The sequence below is a fragment of the Triturus cristatus genome, chromosome 4_1 (genome assembly GCF_964204655.1).
Source record: "Triturus cristatus chromosome 4_1, aTriCri1.1, whole genome shotgun sequence".
In the NCBI taxonomy this organism is placed as follows: domain Eukaryota; kingdom Metazoa; phylum Chordata; class Amphibia; order Caudata; family Salamandridae; genus Triturus; species Triturus cristatus.
The window spans coordinates 380996635-381020766 of NC_140585.1; the positions used below are offsets into that span (position 1 = coordinate 380996635).

The 24132-nt window shown below is 47.3% G+C and overlaps 1 protein-coding gene across 1 annotated transcript in view; it reads left to right on the plus strand.

The window, feature by feature from the left end:
* Positions 1–24132, plus strand: part of SMC1B (structural maintenance of chromosomes 1B) — a 2533210-nt gene that overhangs the window by 2392552 nt on the left and 116526 nt on the right. The window contains exon 23 of the mRNA XM_085652431.1: positions 20541–20610. Within this exon, the coding sequence (XP_085508557.1) occupies positions 20541–20610 (70 nt within the window). The remainder of the gene's footprint in view (positions 1–20540; positions 20611–24132) is intronic.

Consider the following 24132-nt stretch of genomic DNA (forward strand, 5'->3'; position numbering starts at 1 on the left):
TAACCCTTTGGACAGAGGCTATCCCTTTGTAGGTGTCTGATTCAGCAAGGGATCTTACTGTTGGCCCACTACCTGACAGGGTACTGCCAGGTAGCCAGCTAAAGCAGACACTTTTGAGTGGACATCAGCTAGCGGACCACAAATTGCGTCTTCATCCCAGGGTAGAGCCATTCTTGACCAGGGAGTGGGATAAGGGGGTGCCCTGGTTAGATCTCCACAATCTACACCTCCATTAATCTAACCGCAGATTCCACACCACCCTCCCACCTAATTGTTCTGTAGAGTGGACATCTGCATATATTAAAAAGGACCTACGTTAGGTTTTTGGTACATTGTTACCTTTAATTTTTCAAGATCGGTCCATGTCTGAATGCGCGGTAAGGGTCAAAATGAAAAACTGCCTTCAACATGCAGGCGTGGATTGAAGTTTTTGCGGACTCTGATGGCACCATTTTTCAGAGGAGCAGTTGCTTTTAGAAACTGGATCCAGTCAACTCTCTGGAATTATTCAAAAGTTCAAGAATCTGCAGTTAGTTGGAAGATCCACAAAAAAGAGTTTGCGAAAGTTATTTGTTAATTTCTGTAGTTAATCTAGGAAGGCTTCTGAATGTTGTAAGTAATTCTGATTTTCATTTCGAGACCAGATAATTTTGGAACTTTCCCTCTCATCAAGCATGGGATTAGTCACTCTTTCTTCTGCATTCAGGCTCTCACTGCACAGTGCCCTCACCCTTGATGTGACGGATGCAATTAATCAGTGCGTGTTTTTATTTAATTACATTGTGCTTTTAGGTGCTCTTATTTATTGGCTTAAATATTTTGAGCTTCGCATATGGAGTGCGGGTTACGGTTTATATGAGGCCTGAGAAAAAAGGGGGAGCCCAAAATACTTTGTTCCCCATGCAATTTTCGAGCAGTGACACAGAGAAAATGGCTGAAGGATTCTACCAAATTTGGCAGAAAGCAAGATGATCTGATAGAGACGTCTAGCCGCAGATTCCTTACCTAAGAATTAGCCGCAGGCATCAGACTGGACCTGGAAAATTATCATACATTACCCCGGGCAGGTGGCGTCGATCTGTCCCATGTGTCTTTGTCCGTGCTCAAATTTACGTTCGCAGTGCCTGTATGGGTGCTACCCCAGCAAGCTGATGTCAGTTACTTTATGGACTTTCCACCCCAGGAGCGCGGGCCACAAAGAACACTGGCCACTGGTGTGATATACTAGGGCCCTGCAAGGGGAAACAGAAATCCATTCGCGGAGCGGGAAGGCTGGGTGAGTCGGTAAGGAATCTGTGTCTAGATAGAGCCTCTACTAGATAAGGCAGTACCGAAGGTAAGTAACATATCCATCAGAGATTTCTAGCTGCAGATTTCTTACCTTAGAATAGATACACAAGTAATGCCTCCCCGGAGGTGGGTCTGCGAAACAATTTCATACCAAAAAGTCCCACAGGACCAAACGGGCAGAGTGGACATCCCAACGTACCTGACTGTCCAGGCACCAGTGTTTTGGGAACCTGTTCTTTTCTTTCTGTGCCAATCAGTGCAGATCTGGAGAGAGCTACCTCTTAGTCATGTTTTGACTAAACTTTGTTCGACTTTTGTTGAAGGGTTTTTTGAGATCTTTTCCTTGTGTGGCAGGGATGTCTTCCCAGAAGGCCAGCTTCAAGCCATGCAGCACCTGTCTCAGACAGATGTCGGTTACAGGCTCGTATCCTGTAAGCCTTTGGTGCCTCGATGCGAACACAATCCGAAGGCCTGCTCCAATTGCCGCGCCATGAGCCCAAATGCTTTTAGGGAGCGATCCCTCCAGCTCCTGGCGTCTGGACGTGCAACGCCACAGCGATCTCTATTCCAGTTGGGAAGAAGATTCCTGGAGCAGTCAAGAGTCTGAAATCTTCGTTGCATTAGAAGTCGTTAGGCCACTCGGGTAAGTCCCATCGTAAGAAGAAGAGCAAGTAGTCGAAGAAGTCTTCGACTTTACCTTATCATTCAGCCAACGAGACGAAGGATGGTTGGCATTTGAGGCATGGCTCTGCGATTGAGCCAGCCTTGTGTCGGCTCCTCTTCTATGAGGTTCCGGGAGCTTATGCAACCGCCTCTCAAATGAAAGAGTTTTGAGGTCATGCACCTCATATTTGAGCGTCCCGCTCCCGTTGGCGTGTCTTCAGGCCCCGCGGATGCGGGAGAGGCTTCTGCTGAATCCACTCCATTGGTTCCTGTCCGGGCAACAGTAGGGCCCCTTTAATTCATGGATGGATCTGGGCCTGCAGTCACCTATCCCAATGCCAGTCCTGATGCTGATGGTACCGGCACCGCTGGCACCCACTGGCGGCACGATCCCCATTCTGAGCCTCAACTCTGACACGGAGTCAGATGGGTGTCAAGCGCCGCCGACTCCAGTGCCGACTGGACTCTAAGCCCAAGTCCAGTGGGTTAGGACTTGGGGAGTATAGAGAGAATCACTGGACCCTGAAGAATACCAGCTTTATGACCCTAATGTGGACTGGTGTAAGGATATGGCGGAAACTAGCAGACTGAACACTTCTCCAGATACTGACATGCTTTCTACCCCTGCTGTCGCTACTGCGGAGGGAGCATCCTCCGCTATGGTGGTGAGGAGGACAGCTGAGGTCCTGGATCTCAACCTGCCCTCTTTGGCAGTCAAGACGAATGTCTTGACGGAGGTGCTTCAGCCAGGAGTGTCCCCTTCAGAACGGCTTCTCCTCCTTAAAGCCCTTACAGATGTCCCGCTTGGGACCAAGCGCAAGGCCAGCACAGGGGCTCCTGTGAACAGGACGATTGCCCACTGCCAACCCCCCCACTCCAGGAGATCCCCAGCATCTTCATGCAACACCCTACCCCAGAGAACTTGATGGTCCATGCCTCCACCTCCCATGGCACTTTCCTTTTCTCTCCGCCATTAGAGAATCCAAGATGGTGGATACCTTAGGGAAGAAAATGTTTTCTTCCACAAGCCTGGCGCTGCCGTCATTGAACACCATGTACCCTTCGGGCCACTACTCCACGCTCTGTGGAACATGGTTGTGCAGATGCTGCCGACGATCCAGAAGGAGGCTTGGGCCATCAACTCCTAGGCTCTTGCTTATGGGTGCGATGCAGCCAAGTTCACCATATGTTGTGGACTGGACACCCCAGACTCACTAGGTAGAGCAGTTTCGTCAACAGTGGCCTTACGGCACCATGCTTGGTTTAGGACTATCTGGGGACTCAAGGTCCAGTTAGGCACTCAAATTGCACCACCAGCGGCACTGGGGTCGCCAGGTGAAGACTGCAAGGGCCCAGTGTTAGCCGATGGGGCTAGGAGGCGCCCCGGGTGGAGGCTGCTCCCGGGTAGGCCACTTGGTCTTCGGAGCAAAGCTACCATAGTTAACGTCAGGGCAAAGGGAGTCCCAAGTCAGCACCAATTCCACATCACCAGTGGCGCAGGGGTGGCAGGGTGCTTAGGAGGGGTCGGGAGCCCAATGCAATCCTATGGAGGGTGCCGGTTTTGGATTTTGGCTGCAGGCTCAGTCCAGAAAGTATCCCGGGAGGAACCAACAGCAGGGCAGGTAAGTTGGAGGACGTAGTTGCACCTCAGGTCCTTTTCACCAGGACGCAGGGCGGCCGGATGCATGGGTACCTTTTGAGGTTGAATTTCACCTTACCGGGAAACTCGTGGTTGGGCTCTGTGCAGAGGCTGCAAGTGACGTCGGGGAGTCCTGGAGAGGTCAACCCACGATGGACTCGGATTCTGGAGTGCTGTGGGAGCTCGCTGGGACCATTGGGCCACTTGGACTTGGGCAATAGGTGATGGATGCAGTAGTGGTTCCAGGCGTCAAGTTTCTTAGTCCTCAGCAGGCTTAGAGTCATTATTTGGAGTTTCCTTGGGTTATAGCTGCTATTCGCAGGAGATCCAGTCTTTTTTTAAGGCAGTCAGTCCTCCCACGGGTTCTGGAGTTTGCTGACTGCAGGACAAGTAGAATTTTGGCACAGGATCTATAAACACTGCAGACGGACCCCCTTAATTCTAACACTAAAAGTGGTTGGAGTTCCCTTTGAGAGGGTAGGTGTGGATATAGTGGGTCCACTTGAGTCTTCCATCGCTTCAAGAAACAAATTCATACTGGTGGTAGTGGATCATGCCACCAGGTATCCTGAAGCCATTCCCTTTAGGACTACTACACTCCCATAGTAGCCAATGCCCTCATTGGTGTCCTCACCAGGTTAGGGTTTCCTAAGGAGGTAGTATCAGACTGAGGTTCCAGCTTGATGTCTGCATACTTAAAACACATGTGGGATGAGTGTGGAGTGATCTATAAGTTCGCAACACCTTACCACCCACAAACAAATGGGCTTGTCGAGAGATTCAACAAGACATTGCAAGGCATGAAAATGGGACTCCTTGAAAAACTCAAAAGTAGATGGGATGTTCTGTTACCCTGCCTGCTTTATGTCTACAGAGAGGTGCCTCAGAAGGGATTAGGGTTCTCACCCTTTGAGCCTCTGTTTGTCCATCCTGTAAGGGGACCACTTTCTCTTGTGAGGCAAGGTTGGGAGAAACCCCATCATGTACCAAAGAAGGATGTGGTGGACTATGTACTAGGCCTTCATTCCAGGATGGCAGGGTACATGCAGTAAGCATCAAAACACCTTGAAGCCATCCAGGAGCTTCGGAAGCTCTGGTTTGACCAAACAGCTGCACTGGTGGAGTTCCAACCAGGACAGCAGGTGTGGGTTTTGGAGCCTGTGGCTTCAAGGGTCCTCCAGGGCAAATGGAGTGGCCCTTACCCTATCCTAGAGAAAATGAGTGAGGCGACTTACTTGGTAGACCTGGGCACTAGCATGACCCCCAAAAGGGCTGTTGTGACAGGGCTGATATGACCATGCAGATGGTCACTGATCTCGATCAGGAGGCAAAGTGAACCTCTCCCTGACCTACTTTCTTACAGCCCCCAAGATGGGTCAGTAGATCAAGTTGTCTATTCAGACACCCTCTCTGCACAACAGATGGCTGAATGGAGACCGGATCTGCAACATTTTGCTCATCTCTTTTCCTTGACCGCTGGTCAGACCCTCTGGTGCACCCATGATGTGGACACTTGAGGCAGCTTGCCTGTCAAAACCAAACTCTATCGCCAGTCTGACCAAGTTAAGAAAAGCATCAAAGCTGAGGCCAGCAACATACTGGAGTTGGGGTCCTTGAGCCTTCTGAGAGTCCTTGGGCCAGCCCAGGGGTAGTAGTCCCCAAACCTCATTCACAGGGTGGAAAGAAAGAAATTAGGTTTTGTGTGGACTACAGAGGCCTCAATGCTGTCACCAAGACAGATACACACCCCATTCCCAGAGCTGATGAATTGATGAGTTAGGAGCTGCCAAATGCCTAAGTACCTTTGACTTAACTTCAGGGTACTGGCATATTGGCATGGCCCCTGGAGCAAAAGAAAAGACAGCATTCTCCACACCTCATGGGCACTTTCAGTTCACTGTGATGCCCTTTGGTCTAAAGAATGCCCCTGCCACCTTCGAAAGGTTGGTGAATCAAGTCCTTGCTGGGTTGGAAGGCTTTAGTGCAGCTTATCTTGATGATATTGCTGTGTTGACTTCTTGCTGGCAGGATCAACTTGTCCACCTGGGGAAGGTTTTACTGGCCCTGTAAACTACAGGCTTAACTATCAAGGCATCCAATTGCCCGATAGAGCAGGTAACTGTTGTGTACTTGTGCCACCTTATAGGTAGAGGCCAATTAAAACCCCTCAAGTCCAGAATCAAGACAATTCTGGATTGGGAAGCTCCAACAACCCTAACCCAAGTCAGGGCATTCTTTGGTTTGACTGGGTACTTTAGGGGGCTTGTGAAGGTCCCTTCACAGAACTCACCTCCAACAAGATGCCCAAGAAAGTGAACTGGACAGTTGGCTGCCAAAAGTCTTTTGACACCCTAAAAGAGGCATAGATCAGCATCTATTCTCTAGGCTCCAGATTGTTCCCAGCAGTTCATTGTGCAGCCTAATGCCTATGAGCTAGGGTTAGGAGTGGTACTATCTCAGACCAATGACGATGGATAAGACCAACCTGTTGCTTTCATAAGCAGAAGGCTACTCCCCAGGGAACAGTTTTGGAGTGCCATTGAGAGAGAGGCTTTTGCTGTGGTTTGGTCTCTGAAGACGTTAAGACCATACCTGGTTGGTACTCACTTCCTAGTTCAAACTAACCACGTACCTCTCAGAAGGCTAATGCAGATGAAAGGAGACGATCCAAAACTTTTGAGGTGGTCCATCTCCCTACAGAGAATGGACTTTTCAGTGGAACATAGACCTGGGACTGACTTTTCCAGATTTTTCCACTTAGACAATGAAGACTCTCTTGGGAAATAATAGTCTCATCCTCTTTCGTTTGGGGGAGGGGTGGTTGTGAAGGAAAGTGCCTCTTTTTGCATGGCTACCTACCACATTTTGCCTGACATCTGATGCAACCAGACATGATGTGCCCTGGGTCCTTGCCAATCAGATTCCCAGGGCCTGTGTTCTTTCCCAAAACTGTACCTTTGTACCCACAATTGGCATATCTCTGGCCACAGCTAAGCCCCTCGTAAAAGATACCATGGGCACCTAGTGCACTGTGACCAGGGAAGACCTCTAAGGGCTGCAGCACCTATTGTGCCATCCTGAGAGATCTTGTACCTTAATACCCACACACTGAAATTGCAGGCTGCATGTTTTGGTGCAGAGAAAAGTGAAGAAGACTGGAAAAACAACCAACCCTGGTGTGGTTCCAGAATTGCTGCCCACCATTTACCACCACCAGACAGGTTTCTGGACACCTGGGTAGAGGCTCATATTTGGAGTGTCTGGAAAAATGCTTGGAGTAGCTAAAAGAAAATAAATGGAAAAACAACTGGCCAAAACTCTTCTAAGGGGCCTAGGGGCGTAGGAAAAGGTGCAAGAAAAGGCCTAGACATCAAAACCTCACCTTCAACCAGCGTAAAGAGTAAAGCACAAAACATCACTCCTCCAGTTCAAGTTTCAATATCAATACCAATATTAACTACAAAACTCCACTCATTACCAGTGCCATACATAATACCAATATTAACAACAAAACTTCACTCATTACCGGTGCCCACCAATAACACACCTATATTCACCAGTCAAACAGAACCCAATTAGAATCCAATGAGACCAACACCTCTGTCAGGACAGCCAGGGCAGCTCGCGCCAGTTCAAATAGGAACCCGACACAGCCATAGCCAAATGAGGCAGCAGAAATCAAGATAGCTGGCCAAAGAATGGACACGTAGGGTAAGGCTGCAGACTTCTGCATTCCATACCAACTGGAAATTTTCACACAAGATATTTGCGGCACATAGGAATTGGACAACAACCAAGATCGCCTTGGAAAAAATGAGGACCACAGGATCTGCTAATAAGGAAACAACAGTGCGGCAGCAACGGGGAACAATAAGAGGACTAAAGAACTCGCTAGACTTGGGTCATCCCTCAATAGGAGCCTCCCGATACATCAATATATCACAAGGTTGAAGTCAGAATCCAAATTCGACCGTACAGGGCGCATGGAGGAGGAGGGGATCGTCATTAGCCCCGGTCTTAGCCAGGGGACTGCAACTCTGGGAGAAGACCCGCCCCCCTTGTCTCAAATCAAACAGCCGAGGACAGCCTGGGTGAATCAATAATCATAAAGATGGAGAGACAGTAGAAACGGTCACGGTCAATAATAATACCTTAAACACCACCAGCAAATACAAAGATCATAATAAAAATCACAAAAAGGCAGAACATTGGTTAGAGCAAACTGGGATCATTGAGATTTCATCAACCTTAAACGATGGCGAAGTCCTAATCAAATCGCAGGGCCCAACATCACCTGGTCACATTTACAAGAACGTCACCGAAATAGAGGCCCTCATCCATTACACAAATGACCAGCACCGGGAAACACTGGAAGATTCTATAAATCTCTGTGGTCTGGAGATTAAACAGAATCACAAACACCACAAAAATTAGTCGACCTCTGTACCCCAGATCCATCATTAACTGAGCTAATAAAAACAAAAGCAAGTTCAGCCAGCAAACTGCAAACAATGATAGAGGAACCCATGGGAGTTGCCACCGGCCAATACCCTGGAATACAGTATGATCCCCAAGATTAAATAAATAAGGACGGCCCGGAAGTCATCTTAATACAGTAAACACATCACTACTGGCAGCAGTAAAGGCTCTCACATGGCAATCCCACAAATTATTAGAGATACAGGTGGGTTTAACACATGCTTGCACAAAATGTGGTGACAATCAACAAAAAGGTGGACATGATAAACTCAAAAATGGACCAGTGGTCTATCAGAGAAAAAGGCCAAGGGGGACCACAAGTCCAACAAAAAACTTTAGTGAAGCAATAGTGGAAAAATTAGCCACCCTGACTTACTTGTTAACAACATTAATAAATGAATGCAGTCAAGCTCGACCACGCAACATACAAAATAGGAAAAATCCTGAAAAGGGGGAACTACATTCTGGACAAGCAACAACACCTAATGGCACAGCAACTACAATCAGCAAAATGCCTCCGGGCAAGAGCTGGAGTCCAGCAACCAGTTCTGAGGTCAGACATGATGGCAGGATACCAGATCAAAAGCTAATCGAAGGACAGCTCTCCAGACGGCAAAAGAAAAAATTACGGGAATCTCTGAAAACAAATAAAAGGAAAAGCGCAATGTGATTCATACAAAAAAAAGAATGAAAGGCCTACCGTACTCGGACAAATCTGCAATCAGCCAGACACCGGCACACTTAGCCCCGACAAGAGCCCAATGAGAAATAGCACTATAGCCGAGGCTTCACCGGCGAACAATAGCCAGGAAACTTCCTTACCAAATCACCCGAACGAGAAGCCAACAGAGGGTCCCTTCAAGGCGACTATCACGCTGCACAAAACCCGTACTGTCACCAATCCCCAAATACAATCTTATGCTGAGGTGGTGAATGCCAACCATAATAACGTTACCAAAAGAGTAGATGGCTGGGAGGCAAATGAACCACCCAAGACCAGTAAAAACACGAAAAGCCCAACAATAGGACTTAGGGCATAAGGCCGCAGAAATACAACCATGCGAGAAGATAGAGAAGTCGAAAGCAGCATCAGTGCAGGAACCTTGCTTTTTGAAAGTATACCCACCCGTAACGGAAACACAATGCAATGGCCAAAACACAGCAGTTTTACAATCCACATCAGCATGGAAGATGCCGCTGGACGACCAACGCCAGACCTGTAAGCAATCTTTTAATAATGATCCAGATGGGAAAACGCAAGCCACTCCTTGCTGGAACAATGGCCAAACACGGCTCCCTGATCAAACAACTGGGTATGATGGGCTGAGTAATGAGCGTAAGGGAAACAACTCAGGAAATGGTTACCTGTCAGACACAGAGTATACAGTGATCCTCACGCCTGAATTTGAGACAAGAGGCCCGGGCGACATCTTAAATCGCTCAAACATCCTATACCGCCTGTCGTGCATATCCTCATTGGCCTACCTAAAATCAGCCCATCTTGAATCGGTGCACTTCAAAAATTACCCCTGGATAAGTCATAGGTAGTCAACCCTAACAAAGTGGACCAACAAGAAATATATCCAAAACATCATGGCAGAAAAAGATCTACTCAGAGATTGGGGGATCCTCGTAGACAACTGTCCAACTGAAAAGTATCCCCAAATACTACTACAGAGGCTGCACAAACAAACTGCAACAGCACCACAGAAAAGCATTCTAAGGGGCATAAAATCGATCCAGAGTCAACATTGTGATAACCACATCAAAATCAAGCTCATGAAGGGGGACGCTACCAGACAATGCATGGAGACAAGAGGACCCCAAGACGCCATTTTAGAAGATTGGGCCTGGATCTTAACGGCCCTGCACACCAACAGGAGGACAAATCCCTAGCATACAAGAAGCAAGAACAAGAACCAACCCCAGATTAATAAGCTGGAACGTGGCAGGCCTCAGATCGTCCTTACCGAATAAGGAAGCCACAAATTTGCTACAGGAAACATGGACAGTAACATCAAACCCTATCAAAGGCTTCCAGGCAATACTTACTTTGGCCGATAAGAAAAACATCTTTGGGAGACCGATCGGTGGGGTATCAATCTTTGTATAATTAAACCTGCAAGTACAAATTGAGGAATGGCCTACGAATTCCCCCGACGTCCAGATCGTCACTATAAAGGGAATAATATTAGAGGGTATTCCAACCACAATTGCAGTAATTAACCTCTACATCAATCCAAATAATAAGGTAAAAACAGCAAACACAAGGATGGTCACTGGTCTAATCAGAGAATGTCTCTATGAAAACCCAGGCCACAAATGCATCATCACCGGGGACTTCAACATGAGAGACCTGTGCCACCCGGATCGACGTCAAGGAGATAAAGGTGGGAACATCATGGAAGCCTGCATCAACAAATTTAACCTGTAGTCCGCGACCCAAGTGGGGCAGCCAAATTTGAAACAACAACCAACATTCAAAAACATCTCCACGCTTGACTACATCTTTCTGAGCCAGATCTTACTGAGGAGGTGTGAAGAATACAAGGTGACACACACTACAGCGAGCGACCGCCATCCATTATCCATTCTTGTCAATAAAAGCACAATGATGCATGTTGAACATTTAACTGCGGGCAAAAAGCTTCATTCATACACTGATACAGCACCAATAAAACGCATAAAATGGGGACCGATAAGCCAAGTGAGATAGAACACTTGGAAACAGGCCATATGCCTAACCAGCCCAGAGAAAAGCTGGTCGGAAATCATTTCCTCGTTATCTAATGCACTGACCACAGGAAGACAATCCGCACATAAAGGAAAATGTAGTAGAAACGGGCCAGCCAACCTCTCTGACTTCAAAGAATTCAAAGAGAGTAAAAAGCGGTGTCGTCTGGCAGAGCAACAGCATAGGAGAGAAAAATACACACGGACAGAATCAATCTTGAAAACAGCCAGAAGATTGCACAAAAAAACTGTCTGGCAGTTGAAACAAACCATCACAGATGATAAAAGGAAACATATCTATGCATTGCTTGCTCCCAGTAAGACCAGGAAATTTTGGAGCCATGTCAACGGTCTTAAGGGTGGAAGTCACATACACAATGCCATACCCGCCAACGAATGGGCAGCCCACGCAACTAGGCTATATGTCGATGAGGACAAATCCAGGGCAAAAACTGTGGAGGCTGAAGGCTATCACCTCGATGAGCATGAGATCGAGGATCTCGTCCCCACAGAAAAAGAAACTTTGATCATATTGAAGGGAATCAGGAAGGACGGGGCTCCAGGGTCTAATGGGCTACCAGGAAGTGTCTTCAACGGAGATCGAGACTTCTGGGCCCCCTACATGCGTGGCCTATTCAATTACTGCTACAACACCTCAGGAGTACCAGACTCGTGGAAAGGCTCTATCCTGCAACCCATCTATAAGAAAGGAGATGCTTCCGGAGAACTATAGACTAATTGCATTACTAGACGTTGACAGGAAGGCATACGCAAAAGTGCTCCTGAAAGAGCTAGAGGCATGGATAAGAGATAACCAAATCATACCACAATACCAGATAGGGTTTCGGCCGAACTCTTCGACAATGGACAACGCCATTGCATTATCATATCTGGCAACTAAGGCCACAGAGGGCACACACCCCCCTCTCCCCCCATACACCTGCTTTGTCGACTAAACGATCGTTAAACAAAAAAACTATGGATTTAGGCCCAGATCTCTGTACTGGGGTGAATGTATGACATTGTTCTGCATTCTGTCCATCAACTGTTGTTTTTGCATTTGTCACCCCGAGTGGGACGGGTATGCCCCGACGTGGGTCCCGTGCTCTACATGCCACTGGAATCAAGCTATCCTGGCTGAAGAGGGGTGAAACCCCGAAACCGATCCTAGGACGCTTGTTTCCAGTGAAGGGAGGACCTGGCTTGGCACTTCGGGCTGGACTGTTCCCATGAGGCACAGGGTCAAGACTGATTTGCATATGGCTGGGTTCAAACTGGAATGGCATGGTGAGCATAAAAACTATGGACTTAGGCCCAGATCGCTGTACTGGGGTGAATGTATGACATTGTTCTGCATTCTGTCCATCGACTGTTGTTTTTGCATTTGTCACCCCAAGTGGTACGGGTATGCCCAGATGTGGGTCCCGTGCTCTCCATGCCACTGGAATCAAGCTATCCTGACTGAAGAAGGGTGAAACCCCAAAACCGGTCCTAGGATGCTTGTTTCCAGTCCAGGGAGGACCTGGCTTGGCAGTTCGGGCTGGACTGTTCCCATGAGGCACAGGGTCAAGACTGATTTGCATATGGCGGGGTTCAAACTGGAATGGCATGGTGAGCAAAAAAACGATGGATTTAGGCCCAGATCTCTGTACTGGGGTGAATGTATGACATTGTTCTGCATTCTGTCCATCAACTGTTGTTTTTGCTTTGTCGACTACAGCGCTGCGTTTGATGGGATTGATCGCAACATACTGTGGGCAAAACTTGCAATGTGGGGCATACCGAGGAAACTCCTGGCGGCCATCATGTCTCTTCACACCGGCACTTGGGTCCGCACTAAGCTCACACAGGGATATGCAACAGCCAAGATCTACACAAATAAAGGGCTAAAACAGGGCTGTGTGATCGCACCGACGTTGTTCAATTTATATACTGCGGAATTGGGAGATGCTCTTTTAAAAACCAACATCTTCCCACCAAAATTGGGGCATTTTAGACTACTAATCATGCAATACTCGGATGACCTTGTCATATTGGACCACACCAGAATAGGCATGAAAAGGGCATTGGAGACACTACCCCTCTATAATATGGAAAACAAACTCCAAACCAATGCAACTAAAACTGAGGTACTGGTCTTTGGCCATAAACCCCAAAAATCTTTATTGGGCTGGTATCTTGGACCCTTAACAATTGCCACTGCAAACAAATAAACCTACCTGGGAGTACAATTCTCAGATACCAGCAGAACAACACTACAGGCCAAAACACTGGAGGAAAATGCGACCAAGGTCGCACATGCCCTATGCAGATTACACCAGAAACTTGTAAGCCATTCAACGGAGGGCAAACGACGAGTAATGCAAGACAAGCTAATTCCAAAACTGAGCTATGGCCATCTTGCTTTCCCAGACTTGTTGACCGACAAATAGGAGCATTTGCACATCATGGCCTTCAGAAAGCTTTTTAGGTTGCCACACTCGACAAGGCGCACTTTGATTTGACTAGAGTTTAATTTAACAACAATGGACATAGAATGTTAAAAAGATATAGTGAAGTTCCATCATCATGTGATTATGGCAAGCCCAGGTACCTTCAGGGAAGCACTCCAAATAGTCTTCACCGACAATACTAGTCGATGGGCAAGGTACCTCGTGTCAGCCAATAGTACACTGTGCCTGCCAGCTGATTACCTAATGGACAGCCAACTGTCAACGGCCAGCTTAAGAAACCTGCTAAAGAAGCAGGGAAAGACCATTCCATGCCACCAGGATATTCTAAGGATTAGAACCATTCGTGGTGCAGAGGGCCTTGTTCACTTACACGAAGCTACTCTATGGCAACCATACCTGAAAGCAGGACTGGGCAGACAAGCTCTTCAGAATGTTTTGAGGACCAGGCTTCTAACTTTACCAATACAGGTCTACAGGGCACACTGGGAAACCACACCAACAGGAAGCAGTGGATGTCGTTTTTGCCAATATCACACAGAATCTGCAGAGCATGTCATCTGCTGCTGTCCAGCCTTGTTAAGCCTGAGGCGCCTTTACCTAAGAACTATGTTCATCCAAAGCAAAGTAAGAACATGCAAGGAGGCACTAACATTTATTTACACCACCATAGTGCCAATGGAGCTCGCATGTGTTGGGAAGTTCTTTGCTGTAGCTGTAAAGACTTTATGCCAAACGCAAGAACAAAAAATAACAGCAAAATAACACACTAGCCACACACTTCCTGCCGGCATGCACTATCATTACTGTATAGCACGTCTATTAATCACTCTGCATTAAGTCTTACCCTTAGATGTACTTATAACAGGGCACTGTTTCATGAAGCCTTCCGTTGTACACTAAAATTCTACTATCATCTCTGTATCATCTTGCATTATGTCTTACCTATTAGATGCACTAAAACGTTGGGCTGATTTACGAAGTAAAAGCCATTAGTTGTTTTTAAAGCCCTTTTTAGATGTTATTTTAACCAACCAAACGTTTTTTAATTATGAAAGTAATATGTACTGTATTTGTAAATGATTTTAGGTAATCACACAATAAAGAATGTTTCCACACCTGGGTAGAGGGCCTCCGCTCTCTGGGGTCAAAAACAAAGCCCATCCCGGGCAGAGGTGTCATGATTCCTCGACTAGGATGGGCTGGGTCCATGAGGGGTATGTTTCAAAGGCCTGCCCCCTTTGTAAGATGTCTCTGCCTTTTACTGTCCCTGCAATTGACTCCCACCGATTCTGACCGCCACTTTGGGCAGATGACTCGGCGGGAAAACCAAGTTCGGAGGAGAGGTGAAGCATACATATCATTCCCCTCCATCTTGAAGATGCGGGGTCCGAGCCAATTAGGGAACGGCTCATGCCCCCGCCCACTGGAACGTGGCATAATAGGGGGTGTACCCACACCCAAGGAAGGGACCCATTAGTCCCGACCGGCACACCCCTCTAATGCCCCTAAATTCAGTATTTAGGAGCAACCCTGAACCTTGATTCCTTAAATTAGAGGAAGAAAGAAGAAGGACCAAAGAGCCGTGCTGACTCCGGTAGAAGGGGACTCCAACGGCTTTGGCCCCAGCCCTACAGGCCTGTCCCATCTCCGTCCTGTCTACAGCAAAACCCTGGTGCATCCAACAGCCAGCAGCCCCCCAGAGCCCCGAGGACCTGTCCTGCAACCATCTTTAAGACTCTGTCTCCCGTGAGCACTGGATTTGCTCAACAAAGACTCACGCACAGCATCCGGATCCAGGCTGCTCCGTGATTTTGCACCACTCTGCACCCGACGCCCACAGCCCGAGTGGCCCAACACCGCGAGGAGGTCTCCCCAGCGATCTTGACCTGGGATCTGGTGATCCCCGACCTCCCTCAAGCTCAAAGCTGACGCCTGCAGCCTCAACCTGAAGCGTCCCAACCGACCGCGACCGTAGCTGGTAAGAAGAACCCTACACCTGTAGATATTCCTGCACCCGATGCCCCACGGCCTTGGGTGACTCAACTGATGGTGTCCAGGCATCACCCAAGAACCCAACTTACCTCTCCAGCCGGTGATCACCTTCAGGAAGCCTTCCTGCCAGAGCCTGCAGCATCTTTTCCGAACCGAAGATCTTCATTGAAATCCACAGGGTCCCCGACGTCGCCTTGGCACACTGCACCCAGCCGCCCCTCTGCTGCTGGTGGTGCAGCTCCTGTGCTGATTGTTAGCCCCTGCAGTGCTGATCTCTACCCCAGGAGCTTTGCTCCCACTGCCAAGCGGCCTGCTGGCAACCAGTCCCTGACTGAAGGCCCCCTTAGCCCCGTTGGCTAACATTGGGCCCCTGCCCTCGGCAACCAGCCGCCCCAGTGCGCTGGTGGTGCAATTTGAGTGCCCAACTGGACCTTGGGAACCTTGGTCTTAACTCCCAGGACTTCCCCTTGTAAGTTGTTTACTTACCTGAGAAACCTTAACCCTTTTTCTCCCATAGGAACCCATGTTACAAGTTTGTTCCTAAAATTGTTCTGTCGAGTTGAACTTTTTGAATGAAAAGAAAAGTAACTATATTGCAAACTTGAAAAAATCTTACTTACCTTGTATTGTAGGAACCACGGTGTGGTATCTAGGCATACCACCCTGAGTAGTCAATGTAATCTAAAAGTATTCCAAAAGTAAATACTTTGTAATTTAACCTATTTTGAAACCCGAGAGAAACCTGGAACGATTGCAAATTAAACCACAACTGCATTTCCTTGTAAAGAATTGCATTTGAGAGTATATGTCACTTACCTATGCAGAGTCCTGCTTGTTCTAAAAATAAAACATAATTATACCTTTTTTATACTTACCTAATTAATCTGGAGTCTGTCTCTTAAGTGTGTGCCATCAGTCTTGATTGAGTGAATACAATAAATGCTTAACACACCTTCCGGATAGGCCTAGCTCGCCCACAATACCATAGTGAGAGCTGTTAGTTCTTGTCTAATTTAGCCTCTGCTATACCTCTGAGGACTCCCTGGACTTTGTGCACACTGTACCTTACTTTGCTATAGTATATACAGAGCCAGCTTCTTGCATATACTAGATTTGTTCACCATTGCTGAGAAAGTGCAATTTCAGCAGTTCTGCGCGCTGGAGTTTCCAAAGCTGCTCTGGCTTGGAGACACTTTTTTGTCTGGAGTGCAGCTCAGGCCTCCTTTACGCCTTTTGCGATACCACTCCTCAGAGTTCTCAAGAAGATCTGGAACAATCAAGCCCAAGTCATCTTTATGGCTTCGGACTCGGCTCGGAGAATTTAGTATCCTGAGCTGTTGAGCATAGCCATCAGTCCTCTGATTAGGCTGCCCTATCTGGAGGATCTTCTGTCGCAGCAGCAGGGGAGCGTTTTCTACTCAAACCTGTCAACACTGTGCCTTCATGCATGGAGATTGAGCTGCAACAGTTGACAGCCTTCGACCTTCTGCCCAACGTCTGCGATGTTATCCTGGTAGCCAGCCATACCTCCACTAATACGGTATATGCTAGCCTTTGGGGCAAGTTTGTGGCATGGTTTGCAGAAAAGCAGGCTTTCTGCTCCACTTTCTCAGGTTCTTCTCTTTATTCTTTCCCTTGCCCAGCAGGGCTCGGGTCTGGGCACCTCAAAGGTTTATCTTTCTTCTATTTCAGCCTTTCTGTAGTTTCTGGCCATCCATTCATCTTCAAATCTCCTATTGTACATAGGTTCTTGAAAGGTTTATGTGAGAAGTTGGCCTGATGTATGATGTCACTAGTTCTAGTGTACACCTTATATCAGTCCAAACAACCCTTATGGTGATTGGTTGTAAAGTCAACCTTATAGACCAGCTATCCTAGTGGTAGCATGGACAAGAGCAGTCTTAGGCTAAACTCTGAATGTCATGTGAAGCCAGCTGTGATACCATATATAATCCCTTGAATACCAAATGAAAGGACACCACAACAGATATATATATAAAATAAAGTGCATTTATTCTAGTCAAACCCTCAGCACTCTTTATGAGATTCGAGGTAAGTACAACACAGTCTTATTCAAGCATACATTAAGTCACACAGGTAAGTAATACAGTTAGGCCCTAGGGGCCACGCAAACCATATACTAAAGAAGTGGTATAAGGACCACTGTCACGGAAATAGAATAGGCCTAGGGAATCGCTGGGGCTACACTACACTACCAACAGTTAGGAAGTGGGGGGCCCACGGGATTCAGGTGCAGAGTGGAAACACTCACGCGTAATGCGTATAATCGATAGAAATAGTACAGTTCTGAAATAAGCAGTTTTAGGACACTTCTGGAGTAGCTAGAAAGTCGAGACTCGGAAACTAGTCCCTAGGATAGTCACTACCCTTGTGAGCACCGAAGTACCCAAGTTACCTAGCCCACGGGCTGCGGGTGTATAGGTGTGAACTTGCGTCGGGTTTCGTCGTGGACTTCTATGGATGCCTGAAGGAAAGTTGCTGACAGGCAGTCAGTGCAGAGTGTCCGGTGGATCCCAAGGCCGGGATCAAGAAGGAAGGGTACCTGCAAGCAGAAGGGACAGAGTCAAGGTCACTAGCCAGTGACCACGTGGAACCAGGAAGGAACCAGGCGATGTCGTGAAGATTGCAGGTGAAGAGGTGAAGCTTGTCGCAGCAGCCACGGGTACCAGGAGACGTCGAGGACGACCAGGACCAGGAGGCGAGCTGTCCCACGAAGGCTCTTGCTGTCGGCGGCGTCGAAGTTGAACTAGGACTCACCAAGGCTTGGCAAGCGGAACCCACAATGAATGGAGGACTTGCTTCTGGTGCAGACCAGGAAGGTCTGGGGTGCTTCTCTTTTGCGGAGGAGTGGGAGCCAGTCTGGAGGAGCCAAACCAGCAGTAAAGATTTAAAGGTGTGTGTCGCAAAGGCCGCTAGCCAACGGGCAAGCAACCGGACAGACGCGGCAAGCAGGAAAATGTAGAAGGGCCCCACGCAGGACTCGTGGAGTGTGGGGGGCTTATCTTCGGTGCAGATGGTGCTTGGGGTTGGGGCTTCTCAATCCCCGGTGCACAACTTCGAGGGTACCTCAGAAGCTGCGCTGGAAGATACTCGCCACTTTTCCCAGGTAGCCGGTCCCACGTCTCTCGTCGCCTCCACGGATCTCAGCTCGGCTGTGGATGTGGATCAGGGTTGGAGAAGTCTGGAAGTCAAGGCTCTGGTCGGGCTCTGCAGTCGGTGCCTTGTAGAACTTCAGCAAAGCAAAGGGTAAGTCTCTTGATGGTGCCTGTTTGCACAGGGTAGCCACTCCTTGGCCACAAGGGAGATTCTTCAGTCTTCTTCTTTCGTCGAATGTCGAAGGTCCAGAGTTTCTGTTCAAGTTGCAGGTTCAGGATAATCTAATCTCCTGGGGCCCAGCTACCACTTTTATACTAATCTGGGGGGCTGGGTTGCCTGCTAGGTCACGCCTTATGGGTGGGACCTGGGAGGGGGGTGGTTACACCCCCTTCCCTTTGTCCAGTTTCGTGCCAGGACTGGGGCTGGTGTGCCCCAGCACCGGTTTGAACTGGACTATGCGTGGGACACCTTGTGTGCCCCAGGCAGTGTCTTGTTTCATTCATCCCTCCCTGCCTCAATACACTAAGGCCTGTCTGGGGTGGTGCTCGCACCTCCCAAGGCAGGAAACCTATTGTCCAAGCCTCCCGTGCCGGGATCACTCCCAGCAGCAGGAGGTCAGACTTGTGTTGTGGCAGCAGTATCCATTTTGTGATGCTGGGGCTCTGGTTAACTTTAACCGGGTAAGTAGATTTCAACATGTCTTCTCACTCTAGAAGGGAGGGATAATATCCTCATCCCCAGAAATGGGATGGGGGGTATTATTCCAAAGTGTTAGACACCTTACACGACATGTTTTGATAAAGCCAAACCATAGTTACCATAACCGTTTAAGATTATAAGGCACTTTAAGAGTATATGGTAGGCTATATCATAGAACAGCTGTAAGGACATGGTTCCGAAAGCTGCAGACAGGCTCAGCTCATGCTAGAGCACCATCTCACATGTTACCAAGCACTCTGCCTCCAGGATTGTTAAGGCCTGCCATAGGAGTGGCTGATAGGTACACAGGTGCCTATATATAAGATAGGTATAGGAATACTACACCTAAGCAAAGGGTGATTACACGACCTTACCCCCAGCTGAGTGATCAGCCAGTTGTGTCATAATGGAAAGCCAGGCCAGGGGTGGCATAATACATGCGCAGCCCCTGGTAGGCCTAGGGTACACCTATGCCCTGGGTACCTAAGGTACACTGTACAGGGGCCAATAAGGTGATCCTATCCAAATGGGTTATGCACCTAAAGTACATAGTATTAATTTAGAGCGAGAACAGCAGGGCTGTGGGTCTGATTAGCAGGCCCACAGCCACAACTAAGTCGAAAACCAGTAAAGCAAAAGCAAAAAGTGGGGGTGAACATAGAAAGCAGACCCTACTCTCCTACAGTTTACAATATATGTTTACACCTTCTTCCTTTCTCATGCCTCCATGAGACCTTAATCTCATCCTGCTGTTCATGATGTGAGCTCCCTTTGTGCCCTTGCACAATTGTCCTTTCAGGCTCCTTACCATCAGGATGGCCTTCCTGGTGGCAATACCATCTGCCCGGGGGGTTAGTGAGCTTCAGGCTTTGTCATCCAATCATCCATAACTGAACATCTATCCACCCAAGCTGGTTCTATGAACTAGAGCTTCCTTTCTACCATAAGTTGTCACTCCCTTTCATGCAGGCCAGTCCATCACTCTGCCTACTTTGTACGCTACGCCACATCCATTTAAGGAAGAGGAGCAACTTCACCGCCTGGGCCAAAAAAGACTGGTGTCATTCTACCTTGACCACACGAGAGTACAGAGTGCGCAACCAACTCTTCATGGAGTATGTCGGAGCGAAGAAGGGAAAAGCTGTGCAGGAAGAGACCATCTCCTGATGGATCGTGAGCTGCATTAAAATCTTAATATACATATTTGCCAAGGCTGCGACGACTGCCTTAGCATGCAGAGTCCCGCTCCTGGACATCTTCCAGGCACAATGTGGGCTTCCTTGCACATCTTCTCAAAATACTACTACCAGGACAGTCAGATCCCTAGGGATGGGAACTTTGCTCGTTAAGTACTGTGGGACTTTGATGATTGAGTTGGCGCATTGCATTCACCATGATTATGCTTAAATAAGAAATAAATGCATAAGTTATTGTCTTTAAAAAATGTATAACCTCTTTTCTTTATTGTCCTTCAGTTTTCGTCCTGCTCCTTTCTTCGTTCTAGATGAAGTTGATGCAGCTTTGGATAACACAAACATTGGAAAGGTAACTCATGTAACATTTGCTACAATAAACAGTTGCACAATATTGAGAATACCTAATACATTGTTTTCCATATTTAAGCCCTTATTTATATAATTTGATATTTTTCCTTGACGCAAGCTTCCTCTAATAATATGCAGTTTAAGAAAAGCTACTTAATCCATTCATTTTACACTTAAACACAACATATATGAGATTTGGTCAAGTGTTCATTGCTCCATAGCCCACATGGTGCGCTAATGCAGTTGCTCTGCTGCCAAAAAGTATATGATAAAGAGAAAATAATTTCTCAGCTGTCTTTGATTGCGCTTAAGGTACGCATCACCAAAAATATATTGTGGCCCTCATAGGGACAACGTTGGTGTGCCCCCTTTTTAGGTCTCGCCTGACCCAGCGCATGTGCTGGTCTGGCGAGACGTATTGAGAGGGCTCCAAAAAGTGCTACCAGGCCAGCCTAGAGCTACAGTGCATGTGCGCGGGCGCGCGCACCGCGCTTTACCGCGATCCCTTTCACTTTCGCGCCCGCTTTGATGTTTGATCGTGATCGCGATCACTTTCGCTTTGCATAGCCAATAGGTCTTGCTTTTGGGACCTTATAAGTATTTAGTTATGCAACTGTTGCATGGCTAAACACTTATAAGGTCCCAAAGGCAAAACCTATTGGCTATGGCAATGCTTGTTTGGCTTTTCTGATGGCTGCTGCTTCTTTCCTCAGATTCCTTACCTTTCAAATTAGCATCCTCCTGGTGCCGGACTAGATCCAGATTTTTTTCTCCTTGCAGTAGCTCTGTAGTAAGAAGATTCATGCAATATTTTTATGCAGTGTTTTGATTAGAGCATGATAACTGGGCCTGTGACTCCTTGTACATTGGTGCCCTCTGAGTGCTAAGCCATGCTACATTTGCTCAGACCCCGCAGGATATGCTAAAACATTACCTTTCTCCTTCAAGTCCACTAGGGACAATTTTATCAGGGACTTCCTCATCATCTGAGCCGATTCCAACATTGAACAAGCTTTGGCAAAGCCAATAGGTCTCGCCCAAGAGAGAGTGGTTGGCATTGCAGAGCAGCGAGGAGAAATGTAAAAAAAAAAGAAAAAAGCACTATGATGGACTCGTCATGGCGCTTTTTCTTTTACATTGAGCATAGCTGATTTATGGCGTGGCTGGAAAACATTGACAAAGTTAAAAGTTCTCTCATCTGGAAGATCTATCAGCTTTACCAATGCTTGTTTTAGAGTCTTTATTCAAGTCAGGGAAAAGCAGTATTTTAACAGTGCGCCCCAGCAGTCTGAGGTGTTACTGTAATGGTGGCAGTGCAGGATGTGACACAGCTAAGGAGGCTTGGTCAGTACTACCTTTTATCTAGATGTGTTTGACCCGGAGTCAAGCACCCCCGTCTCTTGTAGGTGGCTTTGAATTGCACCACTCTCAAAGCCCGATTCTCATAATATGCCTTTCCATCTGCATAATTGAAATGTCGCCAGCCAAATAATGGCTTCCAATTTTCTAGCCCTTTAGTAAAAACACAAAAAACGATCAACTAATTTCACCTTATTGGAAATAATAGACTATTATTAATAAAAGCCAATGATCTTTATCCTAGGTTGGAGCTTAGTTTGAAAAGAAACATTTCCGAGGTGGACTGCCATCCGAATCATGTTTACAACTGAATAATTGCATATTAATACAAAATGATTTGTTATGTTGGAGGTGATAGAAGCAACATAGTGTGCAAGCAGCAATGAAAGGGTGGTGGCAGGGGCAAGCAGGATCATACCAGCAATACATTAAATTAATCTGCTCTTCCATTATTTAACCTAGTGCTCATAAAAAGCGTTCCAATGACATCTGGCTTATTTCTATATATAACAAGCATTTGCAATGCAATAGGTCTCGCATTTACAAGATTTTGAGCCATTGCCATTGTAAATGACAATACCTTTTATTTGTGTGTTGTTTTTACAACAAATAAATGGCATTGTCATTTACAATGCCAATAGCTCCAACTCTCTCAAATGCGAGGCCTATTGCATTTCAAATGTATTTGGCACCCGTGCTATAAAATTAAACAAAAAGTGTTAGGAGATTGTGCTCGTCACAGTATAATTTACACTGTTGTCATTTCATTCCACTACTTCCACTAAAACACAGTTGAATTACAGGTGAGTAACTGGTAATTTCACCAGCCCCTACCCACCCTAGCTCGGCTCTCAGACTTTGTATCTGAGAAGCAATACACAAGGGGAGGTTTTACAGCAGCACATCGAACATGACAAATTGTCTTAGTCTTTTTAAAGCCTGTCGGCTGAGCTGCATCATATATAATGAATACATACATAATGCTACAGTGGGGAGAGTAGGAAGGGTCAGTGAAATGATGGATGAGCTTGGACCCGTGGCATCACACCCAGTGGACTGTGGACATGCAGGGACCCCAGGTTATGAGAAGGCTCTGGTGAACTAGCACGATCCTAGCTGCAAAGGCACATGACATGTGTCAGAAGCAGGACCAGATGCTCAGCAGTCATTTGATGGAGCTCTCCTAAGATCTGCGTGTCCTATTAAGAACATATGCAGTTTTCCTGCTTTAATTAGAAAATAAATACTCTGTGCTCCAGATTGCAGGCCTTTCTCTGTTTGCTTCATTCAGACTTGACAGAGTTTCAATAACAACGTTAAGACACTGCATAAATAAACACAAAAACCCAACCACGTAGTACCCGCATTCATTGTGACTGACCACAAGACATGGTTGTAGGAGAGTAGGGTCTGCAATCCTATGATCACCCCAGATTTTTGCTTTTTGCTTCATTGGTTTACGACTTTTCCGGGCTGTGGGCCTGCTAATCAGACCCACAGCCTAGCTGTTCTCTCTCTAAAGTGACACATGTACCTTAGGTGCATTTACTAATTGGAACTGGGCCACCTTATCAGTCCCTGTATCAGCATACCTTAGGTATCCAGGGCCTAGGTGTACCCAGGGCCTACCAGGGGCTGCAGCATGTATTATGCCACCCCTGGCTGGCCACCCAAATCTGACACAACTGGCTGCACGACGGCTGGGGCAAGGTAGTGTAATCACCCTTTGCTGTAGGTGTAGTATTCCTATATCTAACCCTAAACTGGACACATGTATTCCTATCAGTCACTCCTATGGCAGGCCTTATCAATCCTGAAGGCAGAGTGCTTGGAATCATGGGAGATGGTGCTCGGGCGTGAGCTGAGCCCGTCTGCAGCTTGCGGAACCAAGTCCTAATAGCTGTTCCAGGATAACGCGTACCATATACTCTTAAAGTGCATTATAATCCTCGCGGTTATTTGCTAACTTTGGTATCGCATTATCAAAGCATGTCGAGTAAGGTGTCATACGAATTGGGATACTAGCCCCTCGCCAATTCTGGCGACGGGGTTAGCATTCCACCCTTCTAGAGGGACACGACATGCATGTAACTGTGAACCCCGGTTAAAGTTGACTCGAGCCTCAGCATCACAAGATGGATGCTGCCACCACAGACACAAGTCT